Below are 18,451 nucleotides of genomic sequence, written 5' to 3' on the forward strand. Positions count from 1 at the left end.
AAAAAAAGATCAAGCCCTGTGTTGGGCTCTATGTTCAGCGGGGAGTCTGCTTTTCCCTCTCCTGTTCTCTGTCTCTCTCTCTCTCAAGCAAATGAATATCTTTAAAAATAAAGAAATGTAAAAAATAAAAAGATCATGGTGTGCCTGGCTGTCTCAGTAGGTAGCACATGCAACTCCTGGTCTCAAGGTTTTCAGTTTCAGCCCCCATACTGGGTGTAGAGATTACTTAAAAACAAAATCTTTAAAAAAAAAAAAAAGTATTAAAAAAAATCATATGTTGTTTTGGGATTTTAGAAATTTTTATTTATTTTAAGTAATCCCTACAACTGACATGGGGCTTGAACTCATGATGCCAAGATCAAATCCCATGCTCTTCCAACTGAGCCAGCCAGGTGCCCTTCTTATACACTGTTTTGCCAGAACAAAAATAATCTGAATTTCTGGTTCCAAAATTCAGTCCCATTTAAATGAAAATGGGACTTGTGAAAATGATCATTTTTCTTCACTGCCTGCTAAACACTAAGTCATAAAATCAGCTTTAGATCCCCATTCACTGAAAATTCAGTTCTTGGAACTAAAATAACAAAATCTGTTGATTAAAATCATAGAATCAAATATAAAATTTTGTATCATGGTAATATTATCAAAAATACTACTGTTTTACATAAAAATCTAGATTAATTCAAATAATATTTTGTATAATGCCCACATCCTTATTACTACAGTTTAATTTATTGGTTAGTGCAAGTCTCATTCTTCATTTTATTTTTAAAGTCTCATTCTTTAAAAAAGGTTTCTAAATATGCAGTTCTGGGGTGCCTGGGTGGCTCAGTCGGTTAAGCGTCTGCCTTCGGTTCAGGACATGACCTCAGGATCCTGGGATGGAGCCCTGCTCAGTGGGGAGCCTGCTTCTCCCCCTCCCTCTGCCACTCCCCCTGTTTGTAATCTCTTAGTCTGTCAAGTAAATAAAATCTTTAAAAATAAGTTTAAAAAATTAAAATAATTAAAAATGCAATTCTATTATAATGTTGCCCTAGATTAAGACTGCTTTTCTAAAAACAAAGAAAATACTAAATTTCTTTTTTTTTTTCTTAGCTTACCTTACCTTAAAGGACAATTTAATTATTTATGAAAAAAAGAGTAAAATATCTTAGTTCATTAAGGTTCATATACCACAGATTGAGAATTTAACATAATGAATTATACAATCTCCAAAAAACATAGTTTTAAAAAACTAAATGTCAGATATTTCATATACAGAACTGTAAAACTAATTATAGATTACCTAACTTGTTAAATTAAAAAAATACTTTCTTACCTTTAAAGTCTACTTCTCCATTCCCATCTGTGTCAAATATATCTATTACTCGCTGTACTAAAGGATTCTGTTGTAACTCAGGCAGAGACATGAACTCCTCCACACTCAAAGAACCCGAATTGTCCAAATCGAGCTTCTTAAATCTCTTTCCTAGCCTTTTAATTTCATCAGCATCAACTAAAAGCAAACCAAAAGAGGTAGCAAGATTTACAAATGATTTTATCAAAATTAAAGGGAAAAAATCCATCAGTTAATCAATAGTTTAATTTCTAGTTTAACTGATAGAGTTACATAAACTATTGGTTAATTCCTTGTAACAGAGAAAGTCGATGATATTTTTATTTGGTTACCTTTTTGTTTGCCTGCCCACGCCATAACCAACTGTATACCGCACCAAGATATTATAGGATTGCAATGCTAAGCTGATCATGGAAGTCAGGTGATTCCTACTAGGCAAGCTAAATCAATCTCCGTTCTGTACCAGAGTATCTTGATTTTCACTTATCTTTTTAAAGTTTATTTCTAATAGCTCATGGTTTAAACATGGTTCAGAATTCAAGGCCTCCTCCTATCCCACCCTGCAGACATCCAATTCCCTCCTTAGAGGCAATGTTGCCAGTTTCTTGAGTATTCTTCCAGAGATACTCTTAGCAAGTAAATAAAACACAAGCTTTCAACTTTTTTAACCAAAAGAACCAGAGCTAACAAAATTAATTTTTCTTTAATGCCTTAAAGAAAAATAAACTTAAGAACCGTTTGTATTAGTTTGTGATTACTCTATAAAAATTCAGCATCAGGTCTCTTAGCAGCATATACTTTCTTGAAGAAGATAATTTTCTCCTAAATTACATTACTGTTTTCATTCCTTTAAGAAATCAGACTAATTCATACAAATAATTTTAATCACTGGTAACAGAATAAAATATTAAAAGCATAACTTCCTAAAAGAAACTTTTAAAAGAAAATTAACAAGTCAAATGTTATGCAGCCCATGGGTGTACATGTATTATAGCCCACAATATTAGAGAGTGAGACTACAAACTGTTCTTGAAAATTCAAATATATGGCATCCTCATTATAAGAACTTAAAAGCTAAAGAACAGATTTTTTAAATATAAAAATATTATCTTAAAATGGAATACAAACTGTAATTATCTGCACTACTGAAGTACACACTGTCCAACTACCAGATGCTGCTCTGGTATGAAGCAGTTGAGTCCTGTCAGTCCTGGAGCAGAAACGCCACTGGTACGCAGGGACTTTTCCTAGTGTGTTATGAAGGGAAAAGGACCAAGTTTTCTCAAATTAAAGAGCAAGTCTTAATAAAATAAAATCTTAAAAAAAAAAAAGGTGAAAACAAATGCCTTTAGTGAAAATAACTCCAAGTTTAGTGGCTTCAAAACCTTCAAGGCTTTTTCAACATTGTTATCGGGTGAAAAGCACAGATAACAAATGAACAAGCTGCAAATGTACTTCCTCATCTCTCCACCTCCGTGTCTCCCCGCCACCGAGCCTCGAAAAGCAATTAAAAGTGACTATAACCTGGCTCATTATTTAATTTTTACAAAATTAAGTTTCTGCTGAAGTAGATGTCTCAAGGATCGGGAAGAAAGTTCAAAATAGGAAGCACAAGTCCTAGTTTAAGGCTAATAAATGAACTGCTACAAACACCACAGGTTATTTGTGCTAAAAAATTTCAGATCTTTATAGTTTTTCTAAGTACTGTTAACAAAGCTGCAGAGTGGCCTATCCAATCCATACTTTCCCCAGATATGTGATTTTTTGCAGCATTTGAGACGTTCAAGAATACATACTAAATTTACCACAGAACAGAAATGCCTTTCACGATTCATCTAACCACTGCTTCCAACGATTAAACACACACTCCATGAACACATCAACTACAAAGAGCCTTTTATCCATTAAAGTATATTCCTTAATGAACAGATGATAAAAAACAAACTGTTCAGATAAACCTTATTTTCTGATTTTCTGAGTACCTGATTTTCTGTAATTCATGAAATTGGATACCTGTACCCTTGGAGAAAAAAACTTCACTTTAAGTCCCTCAAATGCTTTTCATTTATTTATTTACACATCTCTCCTACCCCAGACCAGAAATCACGACTTTTCATTGTTCTTCTGTACGCTGCATATAAAAGGTGCTCAATGAATGTTTTAAATTAGCACTGTGTTTCAGATTTAAAATTTACTGATCAGGGATGGCTGGGTGGCTCGGTGGTGAAGTGTCTGCCTTCGGCTCAGGTCGTGATCACCAGGTCCTGGGATCACGTCCCACATCGGGCTCCCTGCAGGGAGCCTGCCTCTCCCTGTGTCTGTGTCTCTGCGCCTTTCTATCTCGAATAAATAAATAAAATCTTTTAAAAATAAATAAATAAATAAATAAATAAATAAATAAATAAATAAATAAATAAATAAATAAATAAATAAATAAATAAATAAATAAATAAATAAAATTTGCTGATCAAAGTGCCATTAGAATTTAGAGTAAAACTCTACTTATCTAATCAGACACCAATCAGCAAATCTTTCACAAGTTTCTCCAAGTTCATAGATTTTGCTGAAAGCTACTCTCCTCTCTGTACATACCAAGGATGAGTTAACTATTTTCTGGTAATATTTAGTTTTGCCTTAGTTTACAACCAGAAACCAGAAAAGACGTCGAGGAAACGGAACACAAAGGATCACTAACGTATACTGCAAGTGGAAAAGGAGAGACCGTATGTCCACCAACAGCATGCCATGCCATTTAGCAACAGGTCTCGAGTGCGTATCAGGAACTGGAAGGAGCAAAGGCGGAAATGCAGCGCCCTAACCCAGACACTGTGAGATTCCATTTACTAAGGCTGGGACATAAATAACGGTTCATCAAGTCACATCAGGAAACTGAAAATGAGGTGAAGGATTATGTTTCAATTACCTAGAAAACCCCACTAATCCAGAAGACAGCATTCCAGTCTTGACAAATGACTAAGGAATATTAAGAATAAAGATAAATCATCAGCCAACAAATTGACTTCTTTATACTGCCAACAATAATCTTTCTAAAAGACACATTCAGCCAAATCATTAACTCTCGTGCTTACCGATATGTAGTGGCTTCCTGATATAATCAGGATAAAAAAATCTAGAGCCCTCGACAATAGTTAGCCTCAATTTGAATTTCCATCCTTCTCTTCCCCCATTATCTTGACTTTAGCTACAATGCTCTTGGCACAGTTGATCAGAGAGCATAAATTTCATGCTTCCACTTCCTTATATACCCTCTATTGGAATGTCCTTCCCCGAACTCTCCATTTAGGAGACTCCTATCAATTTTTCTGATTTAAAAAAGGGAGGAGGTACTAACTCTTCTATTGTTGTACGTATCATTAACTCATTCTCTGGCAAAAGCCCTTAAAGCAACATTTAAAACCATTTTCTGGGGGCACCTGGGTGGCTCAGATGGTCAAGCATCTGCCTTGGCTCGGGTCATGATCTCTGGGTGGTCCTGAGATCGAGCCCCAAGGTGGGCCCTCAGCTCAGCAGGGAGTCTGCTTCTCCCTCTCCCCCTGCTCATGCTCTCTGTCTCAAATGAATAAGTAAAATCTTAAAATTTGTCTTTTGCTTTAAATATCTTATGAAATATTACAAGATAGTTGATACTTATTCTGGACGAGTAGTTACAACTTTCCTCAAAGGCAAAGCAATGTGCCAGCGATCACACTTTAACTGGCTTCTTAAAAAGCCCCTCAAGTAAGACCTGGAGAGAATGAGTTCTATTTAATCTCTATTCACCTCTCTCACATACCCCACGCAGCCAAAACTCACCCTGAGATTCTTTAAGAAGCCAGTTTAATTTGAAAGAAGGGAGTATCTATTCTCCAATCACCTGTTTTATTTCCTGCTTTCTGTCCCTTCCTTCCTGCGTGGATCACAATGGTAAGTTAAGACAGAGATTAGATTACCTAGTATTTATTATCTATTTGAGGCTAACTGAACAACTGGAGGAATCTGTACCTAAGTAATTACAATATATTTAAATGGTCAGCCTAGAAGGCAATGCCATAAATATTTTTTAAATCCAAGATCTAAGAAAGCTAGGTTCAAAAATAAATGGTAAAAAAAGTTATTTTAGGCATGGAACAAAGTAATCTATTTGGTCTTTACTGTTACCACGAAGCAGTTATTCAGCACTTGCACTCGCCAGCACTGCAGACCACATGTGCCGCAGGATTAAACGTATGCTGGAGCATGACACAGCATCTCAATTCTTGAAATATCGGCACTTACCAATCTCCTACAAATTAGGCACAGAGCTCTGAAACAGGTAGTACCATTAATTGGTTCAGGTCTGCACTTAGTACAAGTTAAATATTAAGGATTAGATTCCAAGTTTTGGTACCAAGTTTCATCAAAGATTTTTTTCTACTGCTTGGGATCATACTCCCTTAAAACAGATGGACAAGGGGGGGGAAAAAAACACCTCACCCTCTTGACTCATCTTGTGACTCAGAGATACTCTTTTTCATATGTTTTGCCAAGTTAAAACATGTTATTTTTCCTCTTGTAAGGATACCTTTGGAAAAACTATCATTTTTAATGGTTGAAAATGCCTACAATATTCAATTTATATTATACAAGGTACTAATAAAATAAAGAATCTTATAAAAGTCATATACATCATTTTCTTAAATTTAACCAAGACATTAAAAAGTTGGATCTTTTCATCAGTTTATGAAATTTAAGTTGTTAATAAGGAATTGATGGATTGCTAACACAGAAAACACCAAATTAAACTGTGGAGACCTTACCCAGATCCTTGCACCTTCACTATACTCAAGAATAAAGATGAAATCTAGATAGTTACTTCATTTTAACAAGTGATTTCAGGAATCTCATTAACACATAAAATAATTAAGAATTTCCTTTGGAGAATTCATTTGGCTACAGAATTTTTTTTTTTTGCATTTAGATAGTGGGTTTTTTTAAGGTTTTTGTTTTTTGTTTTTTTTTTAATCTATGATAGTCACAGATCGAGAAAGAGAGAGAGGCAGAGACACAGGCAGAGGGAGAAGCAGGCTCCATGCAGGGAGCCCGACGTGGGATTCGATCCCAGGTCTCCAGGATCGCGCCCTGGGCCAAAGGCAGGCGCTAAACCGCTGAGCCACCCAGGGATCCCTTAAGTTGTTAATTCCAGTATACTTAACATATAGTGTTCTATTAGTTTCAGATGTGTAATACAGTGACTCAACAATCCCATACATCACCCAGTGCTCACTCATCCCAAGTGCCCTCCTTAATCCCCATCACCTATATCCCCTATCCCTCCACCCGCCTCCTCTCTGGTAACCATTAGTTCTCTAGAGTTGAGTCTGTTTCTTGGTTCAGGTCTTTTCTCCCCCTTGCTAGTTTGTTTCTTAATTTCCACATATCAATGAAATCGTATGGTATTTATCTTTTTTACTTATTTCTTTTAGCACTATATTCTGTGGCTACATCCATATTGCTGCAAATAGCAGTTTCATTCTTTTTATAGCCAAATAGTATTCTGTTGTATATATATACCATCTCTTTATCCGTTCATCTATCAATGGACATTTGTGCTCCTTCCATAATTCAGCTATTGCAAATAATGCTGCTATGCTATAAACACAGAGGTACACACACCCCTTTGAACTGGTGTTTTTGTTATTTTTTGGTTGGATACTCAGTAGTATGATTACTGGATTCTTGGGTTATTTTTAACCTTTCCAGGAACCTCCATGTTTCTCCTGGGGCTCCAGGAGAGCTCCTTTTTCTCCACATCTTCACCAAGGCCTGTTTCTTGTCTTTTTCATTTTAGCCATTCTGACAGGTATGAGGTGATATATCACTGTAATTTTGATTTGCATTTCCCTAGTGATAAGTGACGTTGAACATTTTTTGTGTGCGTCCAGTTGGCACCTGGGTATCTTCTTTAGAGAGATGTCTATTCATGTCATCTGCCCATTTTTAACTGGATTGTTTGTTTTTTGGCATTGAATTGCATCAGTTCTTCATATATTCTGGATACTAACTCTTTCTCAGATATGTCATTGCAACTATCTTCTCCCATTCCATAGACTGCCATATAGTTTTGATTGCTTCCTTTGCTGTGCAGAAGCTTATTTTGATGAAATCTCAAGAGTTTATTTTTGCTTTTGTTTCCCTTGCCTCAAAAGACGTATCTAGAAAAATGTTGCTACAGCTGATGTCAGAGACATTACTCCCGTGTGCTCTCTTCTAGAATGTTCATGGTTTCAGGTCTCACACTTAGGTCTTTAGTTCATTTTGAATTTATTTTTGTGTATGGTGTAAGAAAGTAGTCTAGTTTCATTATTTTGCCTGTAGCTGCCCAGTTTTCCCAACACTATTTACTGAAGAGAACTACAGTAAATTTTAATAAATACTGTCAACTGGATGTATTAATATTAGAGTAATATAATACGAGATAGAAGGTTGCACACTCAATCATCACTCTCTCAGATAAACTCAACCATTTCCCTTCATAGTTCTTTCTCATTTAGAAAAAAAGGATAAAAGAGATTCCAAATAGTATTATATAGAAAACATCTAGGTCTCTAGCTGCTAAAGCATTATTCTTATTACTACATACACACCAAGATGCTACTCCACTGTTAGGATGAATAGAAAAACTACTTTGTTTTTGTTTTTAGAAAAACTACTTTGAAGTCTAAGCTCTTTTACATGATTCTGAGATTTTTCAAAATGAACAGAAATAAGCAGAATGGTAGAGAAATAAACTTTCCTTGAACTTTAGCCAATTCCCAATAATTGCACAGTAGTTAACAGAAACAAGATTATTCCTCGTTGAGGAAATTCTTTTATTTTATTTTATTTTTTTTTAATTTTTATTTATTTATGATAGTCACAGAGAGATAGAGAGAGGTGGAGACATAGGCAGAGGGAGAAGCAGGCTCCATGCACCGGGAGCCCGACGTGGGATTCGATCCCGGGTCTCCAGGATCGCACCCTGGGCCAAAGGCAGGCGCCAAACCGCTGCGCCACCCAGAGATCCCGAGGAAATTCTTTTAAATAGCCAATTTATAAATAATTTATTATCTATTAATCATCTAACAACAAAAACAAAGTAAATCTTTTCAAATCTTGTAGCAGTAATAATATTTTGAAAGAAACAACTAAATGTAATGTGGGATCTTGTTTAGAATCTTGGAAAGCTTTTAAGATGTCACCAGTTTTTTCATTCAAACATGCAATTTAATAGTATTGTACCAATGTGAATTTTTTGATTTTGATAACTGTACTATGGTTTGGTGAGACATTAACATTTTTTAAAATAATTTCTCCTTAGTCTCCTCTAATTTGTGACAGCTTTTAATTCTTCCCTGGTCTTCCATGTTCTTGAAACTTTTAATCCGGTAATTTGCAAAATGTCCCTCAGCTTGAACCTGTTGATGTCTTCTCATGATTAGAATGAATTTGGGCATTTGGGGCAAGAATACCATAGAAATGATGATGTGTCCTCATCAGCACATTGTTATCAAAGGATTCATGATGTCATGTCTTTTTTGCTAGTGATGTTACCTTGGGTCACCCGGCCAGGGTGGTGTCTGTCAGATTTCTCCACTATAAATCTATTACCTCTCCCCTTTGTATTAAAAGTATCAGAGAAGGCGGCTGGGGGGGGGGGGGGGCAATACTTTGAGGCTATGCAAATAGCCTATTTCTCCTAAAAGTGTGACCCAACTTTAGCACCTATAGGTGAATCTTGTGGGCAAGACTTTATTACTATTTGCTTAACAATGATTTTCTTTTCCCCTCTTTCTTCCTACATTAATTGAAATGTTCCTATTTAAGAAAAAATTAAAAACTGTTCCTTCTCCTTTTATTTCCTTATTTAATTATTCATATCACAGCATGGATCACAGATATTTTCCATAGGTTAAAGTCCAATACTGTCATTACTTGTTAGTCAAATTTTTCCAGCTTTGTTTAGGTACTACCTCAAGTTGGCTCCTATGTGACTTACCAACAATCCCCATTTTGAGCACTTCCTTAATTTCTGGCACCATGAAAATTTCCAGCCTCATCCTGACTGTATGGTGATATTTCCAAGAAGAGCTTCCCCAATCTACTTTCTATGGTAAAAATTTAGAACTATATTATAGAATGAAAACTGTTAGGAAGGATTACTCTAACAAGGAATCTCAGAATCTCTACCTAGAAATATTCTAGAAAGAACTACCAAGCATAACAAAATTACTTACGAAGAAACATGAACTGAAGGACTCTTATAAAGACTGCCACAAGAATAAATCATTACAGTGTCATCAATACGAGGTACTGGGGTAGTTTCTCAACATAAAGTTTAATTTTGACATTGTAAGGTCTTTTGTAAAATATATCTCCTTACAAAGGAAGACTGTATTTTCATGTTACCCCAAGTAAGCTGCAAAAACCACCAGAGGGCGCAGTCGAGATGGTCACAGATAAAACCATAAGAAGTTCCAAAAAAAAATCCCAAATTCTGTAATGACCTTGTGTATGATTAGCAGTTTAATATTTACATTGTGTAAGTAACTGTTTGACAACAAAGCAAAGAAACAATCTACCAATATTATGAAATAACAGAAAAAGTATTTTATGCAACACGATTATACAGTCACACAAATTTAGGGGATATCATCATTTTCTAATCCAAGAGGCAGCATGCAGTTTTGGTGTTTCTAGATTATAGTTTTCATATAATTAAAAAAAAAAAGTAGGGGCGCCTGGGTGGCTCAGTCGGTTCTGTGTTGGTCTTGGGCTCAGGTCCAGGGTCCTAGGATCAAGCCCAACATTGGGTTCCTTGCTCAGGGGACAGTCTGCTTCTCCCTCTCCCCCTAACCCTCCCCGCTGCTCATGCTCTTGCTGGCTCTCTCTCAAATGAATAAAAAAAAATCTTAAAAAAAAAATGAACTGTCAAATATGCAAAAGCTAGACATCAGCACCAAAAAAAGAATTATCAATTGTAGGATGCTAATAAGAAATTTTAAGCCAACTTTGAGAAATAACTGACACTCCAAAAATACATCATTAAATACACAGTTCTATAGGTTTTGACAAATGAATAGTGATTATATGCATCACTACAATCAAGATAAAAGCACATTTCCATCATCCCAAAATGTTCCCTTGCGCTCTTCTGCAGACAATCATGTCCCCTACCACCAAGAGCAAGTAACCACTGTTCTGCTTTCTGCAATGTCTAGAATTTCATATAATAAATGGGATCATATATGACGTACTCTTGTATCTACTTTTTCTCTAGTTTTCTATATTAATTCAAGCTGTTTTATAGGTCAGTAGTTTGTTCCTTTTTATTGCAGAGTAGTATATATAGTCCACTCTATGGATACACACGCTCCTTTTTTTATGCATTCACCGGTTACTAGACACACCTGTTTCCTGTTTGGGACTATAAGAAGTAAAGCTGCTAAGAATATTCACAAAGTCTTTCGTCAACAAATGTTTTCCTGGACTTGCTGAATCACAGGGTAAGCATATAAGGAACTTTATGAACTTTCAATAATCATCACAAACCTTTCCACAGCGGTGTACCATTTTACACTCTCCTCATCCATGTGTGAGAACTCTAGGAGGTCCCCATTTGGAGCTCCTGTCAACATGTGGTACTGTCAATCTTGTTAAGTTTAGCCATTCTAGTGGGTGGCAGCCGTCTGTATAGTTTTAAACTGTACTTCTCTGAGGACTAAGGATCTTGAGCATCTTTTTCAGGTGATTATTGTCAATTTGTCTATCTTCGTTTGTGAAGTGACCGTTCAAATCTTTTATCCTTTTATTTTTTTTAAGATTTTATTTATTCATGAGAGACACAGAGAAAAAGGCAGAGGAAGATACACAAGCAGAGGGACAAGCAGGCCCCTCAGGGAGCCTGATGCGGGACTCAATCCTGGGTCTCAGGGATCACGACCTGAGCCGAAGACAGACGCTCAACCCGAGCCACCCAGGCATCCCTCTTTTACCTTTTAAAAACTGGGTTGTCTGAAAGAGTTGTGAAATTCTGTCTATATTATATACTGACTGATGCAAGTCCTGTCAGAGAGTAGGTTTCTCAAGTATTTTCTCCCAATCTATAAGCTGCCTTTTCATAGGAGCAAAAAAGTGGGGTACATGGGTGGCTCCATCAGCTGAGTGTCAAAACTCTTAATTCTGGTTCAGGTCATGGTATCAGGCCCTATATCAGCATCAGTGCAGAGTCGGCTTGGGATTCTCTCTCCTTCTCCCGCTGCCCCTCCCCTCCACTCATGCTCAATTAATCAATATAAATAAAGCAGCAAAAATGTTCAATTATGATGAAATCCATTTTCTTCTTTTATGATTTGTATTTTATATGTATTAAAAATCTTTGACAATCCTGGGTCATGAAGATTTTCTCCTTTCTTCTATAAGTTCCATAGTTTTAGCTTTTATGTTTAAATCTATGACCCATGTAATTTTCTGTATATGGTATAAGTAAGGGTAGAGGTAAATTTTTATTCCATATAGAAATATAGTTGTATTTTATTGAAAAGTATCCCTTACAGTGGTATCTTCAATGAATTTGTGAAAAATCAGGGGCGCCTAGGTGGCTCAATTTGTTGAGCGTCCAACTCTGTATTTTGGCTCAGGTCATGATCCCAGTTATGAGATAAAGCCCTGTGTCAAGCTCCATGCTCAGCACAGAGTCTGCTTGAGATTCGCACCCCTTTCTCTCTCTCCCCCCCTCCTGCTCATGCTCTCAAATAAATAAATCTTTTAAAAAATCAATTATACAAATCAACATGTTGTACATCTTAAATTTACATATTATACTGACACAATGTCAACTATATTTCAACTATATACAAATTAGAAACAAATCAAATTATGTATTTACCAGTGAAGCTACATGTGTGTGTATATGTGTATACAGGTGTATGGACCTATGCCCTCCACTCTGTTCCACTGATTCATTTCTGTCTTATGCCAATACTAGTCTTATGTTTTATAGTAAATCTTTAAATCAGGGAGCATTGTCCTAGTATTTTGTTTTTCTTTTTCAAAATTGTTCTGGCATTTCTATGACCTGGACATTCCCAAATGGAATTAACAATTAGTTTGGTAATTTTCACAAAAAGCCTGCTGAGGGGATCCCTGGGTGGCTCAGCAGTTTAGCGCCTGCCTGCCTTCAGCCCAGGGCATGATGCTGGAGTCCCGGGATCAAGTCCCACGTCAGGCTCCCTGCAGGAAGCCTGCTTCTCCCTCTGCCTGTGTCTCTGCCTCTCTCTCTCTCTGTATGTGTGTCTCTCATGAATAAATACATAAAATCTTAAGGGAAAAAAAAAAAAAAAAAAAAAACAGTCCTGCTGAGAATTTGCTAAGGATCAACATGAACCTGTACATCAGCCTGAGTAGAACCGATGCCTTACCAAGTCTTCCAAAACATGAATGTGATTCTCTCTCTTCATTTATTGGTCTTTTTAAGTTTCTCTTAGAAATGTTTTATAGTTTCTGTATACAAATATTACATTTATTAGGTTACATGAATATGCTCATTTTTATTCTTTATAAATGGTATTTCTGTCAATTTCATTTTGAATTATTCATTGTGATTATATGAAATTTCCACTGATTTTTGCACACTTTTTGTATTCTACAACCTTGCCAAATTCACTTATTTCTTGTAACTCAAGATTTACTATTTATACAATGACATCGTTTGAAAATAAAAGCTCTTATTTTTTACTCCTTCCTCTCTAATCTGAACATATTATATTTCTTTTTCTGGACTTAATGTATTGACCAGGACTTCTAGTACAATTTTGACTACATTTGGTCGGAGTGGAAAAACTATATCTTTTTTCCCCAATCTTGGATGGGAAGCATTCAGTCTTTCATTATTAAGTTTGATGTTAACTATAGGGTTTTTACAGATGCTTTATCTAGGAAGTTCCCTTCTATTCCTAATTTGCTAAGAGTATTTACCACTAAACTCTGTCAAAGATTTTGCTACATCTATTGATAAGATCATTGTTTTTATCCTCTTTTTCTAACCACATAGTGAATTATATTGTTTATTTAAAAATCCTACTCCAAGGATAAGTTTCACTCAGTCATGTTTTACTGTCCTTTCTACATATTGCTGGCTTCTATTTAAAAATATTTAAGGATGAAAAAAAAAATATTTAAGGATGTTTGCATTACATTCATGGTGAATGTTGGTCTACAGTTTTCTATAATGTCTTTGATATTGCTAATGGTCTAATGCTAGCTTCTATTTTTTGAAGGAAATATAGATTATGATTTTTTTTTTCATTAAATGTTTGCTAGAATTTACCAGTAAAGCCACGTGGCTTGGAGTTTCTTTGTGGAAAGATTTTTAAATAAGAATTCAGTTTCAGGGCAGCCCCAGTGGTTTAGCGGTTTAGCACCGCCTTCGGTCCAGGGTGTGATCCTGGAGACCCAGGATCAAGTCCCACATCAGGCTCCCTACATGGAGCCTGCTTCTCCCTCTGCTGTGTCTCTGCCTCTCTCCTTCTGTGTGTGTGTGTGTCTCATGAATAAATAAATAAAATCTTAAAAAAAAAAAGAATACAGTTTCATTAACAGATACAATTCTATTAAGACTTTCTACTTTTGTGTCAGTTTTAGGTATTTGTTTTTACAGAAATCTTCCCATTTAATCTAAGATGCAGAACTTTTTGGCATTAAATTCTTCATAGCATTTCATTGTTATTCTTTTAACATCTGTAGGATCTGTAATGATTTCAAATTCTTTTGTTACTAATATTGGTAACTGTTTTCTTTCTTCTAGAATGTTCCTTCAAAATGTTAATGCTGCATGTTCCACTGACTGCTTTCTACCTCATATAAAAGACATGACCATAAACGATCCATCATTCTAGAAATCACTCAGGCATAGGAATGTTGTCCAAAAATGTCAAAAATAGCTGTACAGTTGTAATAATCTTAAAATTTTTTCTTAAAATTATTTCCAGAGGTAATTGAGCTTCAGAAGAAAATTTATCACAGAAAAGCCATGTAATGTAAATTGTTCAGAGAAACCTTGGAGATGAAAAACTCAAGATGAGGTAAACAGACCCAGAGAGTTAAGATGCTCAATACTATAAAGCTTGATGGCAAAGCTGAGTGACAGGATTTCTTGAAATCCTTTCTGATCTGATTTCTCTTCCTATGTTAGTTCCATGTGAACAGTACAGAAGCTTAGGCTGAGAGATACTAGACACTGCTGTTCCTTTACCTGCATTTTCAGGCTAAATGTGGAGAAAAGGGAATAATAAGAATGTTCTCATTCCGGATAGATAAAAATCAAACAGTGTATTACTGAGATGTTCTCTAACTTATATATTACTGGCTTTCCTACTGAAGGTGTTTGTATTGATGCTGTTTTTCTCCTTTTGGTTTATCTATACTGTGGTTCTAATCAAAACAGGCAATAACTACCGAAAAATCATGTATTTATAAGATCATAAAAACACAATGAATTTTCCCACTGCTATTAATAACCATGGCTTAAAAGTCACACTTTTTTAAACCCAAGTGTACACGTGAGGTCAGTAACGTATCTTATTCAAAAGACAGATCTCTTAAAGATTTCCATTGTTTTGTAAGTCAAATCCAACCACAACTCATTACATACTATATTCTCCAGGTTTTCCTCTTATTTTTTATTTGTTCCTAATATTATGCTTGCATTTAAACACTTAGTTGCACTTTTCTTTAGCTTTGTACCACTCCCCATCCCAAACCCCCCCCCCCAGAATATGGTATTTTCACTAAAGAATGGATATTTAAGAGTCTTTTTACTTGCAACACGAATTATTCAAGACTTATTTATGGCTGCTCCAGAGTTCAATCTGGTTTATCATCAATAATGTGATACTATATATCCAGGGCTTCTTTTTTTTTTTTTTTTTTTTTTTTTTGACTTGCCTTTTACTTCAAGAAATTCCAAAAGAAGAGGACATGGAGGGAGGGAGGGAGGGAGGGAGGGAGGGAGGGAGGGAGGGAGGGAGAAGATTCCAGGACACAATTTATATTATGGCTTTTCTTTCTTCTTGAAGACACTCTTCACAGACAATTCTGGCCTCCTGCTCTAATTTGTACCAACTGTTTTCTAGGCCCACTGGCATAGCTGTTATCCTGTGATTTTCACTGATGTCTGAGAGATTTCATTTCTTAGATCTCATTTTATGTTCTTTAACTTCTATTTCATTTCTCTGGGTACATATTCAAGAACTTATGAAAGGTGCATTTTCCAAGCCCTTTAATTGCTGACAATATCTTTAATTTGGTCCCAAACCTGAATAATCATTTAAGCTGGAACCAAATTCTGGATTTAGGGATTCAGAACTCCGAATATGTTCCTCCACTTGTTTCTAATATCTATTGGGGCTGCTAAGAAATCCAATGCCAACAGATTCCTTTTCTTTTTAGGCATTTTTTTCCCTTGCCTAGCAGCATTGAGGTTTTTCTTTCTACTCCTGGGATTTTATTTATTTTTTATTTTTTTTATTTTTTATTATTTCTTTTTTTATATAATAAATTTATTTTTTATTGGTGTTCCATTTACCAACATACAGAATAACACCCAGTGCTCATCCCGTCAAGTGCCGCCCTCAGTGCCCGTCACCCATTCACCCCCACCCCCCGCCCTCCTCCCCCTCCACCACCCCTAGTTCGTTTCCTCCTGGGATTTTAAAATTACAAAAGTTGAGACTAAATATTAATCTTTTTTTATCTAAACTTGGTTATCAGAATGCTTTTTCAATCAGAAGATTTGATTTTTCAGGTGAGGAAATTTTTCTATTTCACTGATTAGTTTTGCTATTTTATCTATTATATCCTTTGAAATTTCCCCTAGGCAGATGCTATTACTCTCTGCATTTGTGCCCCAAATCTTTCCTTTTTTGTATATTTTTCCTTATCCTTTGCTCTAACATTTGGAAGGAGACCCAAGAATTCATCATACTTTTGCTAACTAGTTGGCTAGGCTTTTTCACCAGCTAAAGTAACTGATTTCTGCACACCAGCTACAAAATTATTCAAATCTGTAGCAGCCTATCACATTATTATACGTCATGGACTTCATTGTTAAAACCTCAGATTTGTAGGTGCTGACATACCCAAATTGGATAGCTAGCCCCTCACTTTTTCTTAAGACTACCTGCCTAAAATCTTAAAAATATTTAGAAGCTAACAGACAATCCAGGGATCTTTTTAAAAGGTTACCTATAACAGTAAAACAAGGTAACAACTCAAAACCCAGATGTTCAAGTCATACACTATAGGGAGCTTTTCATCCCTCTCTCCATTACCCAGCTCTACAGTTTGACTCAAAAGAAATCAAAATATAAGCAATTCTCAACAAACTAGGTAAAATCGAGTTCAGGATCACTAGATTAGTAAGTAAATGGTAAAGCACAGCTGGTAGATTAAGAAACATGAACTGGGATCCCTGGGTGGCGCAGTGGTTTAGCGCCTGCCTTTGGCCCAGGGCGCGATCCTGGAGACCCGGGATCGAATCCCACGTCAGGCTCCCGGTGCATGGAGCCTGCTTCTCCCTCTGCCTGTGTCTCTGCCTCTCTCTCTCTCTCTCTGTGACTATCATAAATAAATAAAAATTTAAAAAAAAATTAAAAAAAAAAAAGAAACATGAACTATGTGATACATTTATAAATATCTTAATCGAAGTAATAAATCCAGAAGTCAATTTCAAAGTTAATGACAAATAAGTTTAATACTAAATAGTATTCTGGAATAAAATGGGTTTTGCTTTGTTTTTTAAGATTTTATTTCTTTGAGAGAGAGCATGTGTGCATTTGTGAGAGAGGGGAGGGAGCATGAGCATGAGTGGGGTGAGGTGTGGGGAGTGGGCTGAGAGAGAAGCTAAGCAGGGAGCCCAACGTGGAGCTCAATTCTAGGACCCTGGGATCATGACCGGATTCAAATGCAGACGCTTAACCGAGCTGAGCCACCCAGGCACCCCAAAGGAATAAAATGTTTTAACATATTTTCACCTGTACACACTCAAAATGAAATTTTTGATATTAAAAGAGTTTCCACCAAAGATTTCTGAGACAATGAATAAAGGTTTGAGGGTCAACCCTAAATCACTCTTTAAGACAGACATTATTTAAAAATTGAACGGGGGGCTGCTGGGTAGCTCAGTCGGATAAGTGTCTGACTCTTGATTTTGGCTCAGGTCATGATCTCTGGGGCTCCCCACCTGCAGGCAGGCAGTCTGCTTGAGATTCTCCCCCTGACCCCCATCCCACTTGTGCATGCTCTCTCTAAAATAAGTAAAATCTTTAAAACAAATACTGAATGGAATTAAGCTAGTCCAAATTAAGGAGGAAAAAAGGAATGCAAAAATGAAAGAGGAAATTAAATTAACCGTAGATTAACTTTTTCTCTGAAAAAGTCTTGTTCTCATAACAAAGAAAAACAATGATTCTCAGGGATATGAACACGTAAACTTCCCTGTGACAGTCTGATTGAGAGCAGAAATTAACAGCACAAAGTCAAGTCTCTACACTTTCACGTCATCTGTATATTCTCAAACCAGAAACAAAATTGCCTGAATTGCCTGACTTTTTTTTACGCAAAATGAGAGCAATGTCCTAAAAGCTAATGATGTCTTCAAGGTTTCTACAGACAGCTGTTTTTGTTAAAGGACATGCCTTCAGAATCTGCCAAGATCTTCATAGGTCACCTTCTAATGAAAGAAAATTGAGAAATCTTTTCAGATAAAAGATCTCTTGGGGCACCTGGGTGGCTTAGTCGGTTGGACATCTGATTCTTGATTTCAGCTCAGGTCATGATCCTGGGGTCGTGGGATGGAGCCCTGCAACAGACTCCACTCAGTGTCGAGTCTGCTTGGAATTCTCTCTTCCCCTCTCCCTCTGTCCCCACTCCCATTAATGCTCCTTCTCTAAAATAAATTCTTAAAAAAAAAAAAAAAAAGATTTGTTTTCATCTATATTCAGTCAGTCTACAAAATAAGCCAGACCTGTGTTTACCAATTTTATCAGAAACATTCAGAATTATACTGGTTTCATCAGCAGTAAAAACTAGCTAAAGCTGAGT

General features: G+C 36.1%; 1 protein-coding gene across 3 annotated transcripts in view; it reads right to left on the minus strand.

Annotated features, from left to right (window-relative positions):
• PPP3R1 (protein phosphatase 3 regulatory subunit B, alpha) overlaps positions 1–18,451 on the minus strand; it is a 64,239-nt gene that overhangs the window by 10,616 nt on the left and 35,172 nt on the right. For all 3 annotated transcript variants that reach the window (XM_038551473.1, XM_038551474.1, XM_038551475.1), the window contains exon 3: positions 1,319–1,495. In XM_038551473.1, the coding sequence (XP_038407401.1) occupies positions 1,319–1,495 (177 nt within the window). The remainder of the gene's footprint in view (positions 1–1,318; positions 1,496–18,451) is intronic.

This window comes from Canis lupus, chromosome 10 (genome assembly GCF_011100685.1).
Source record: "Canis lupus familiaris isolate Mischka breed German Shepherd chromosome 10, alternate assembly UU_Cfam_GSD_1.0, whole genome shotgun sequence".
NCBI classification, from domain to species: domain Eukaryota; kingdom Metazoa; phylum Chordata; class Mammalia; order Carnivora; family Canidae; genus Canis; species Canis lupus.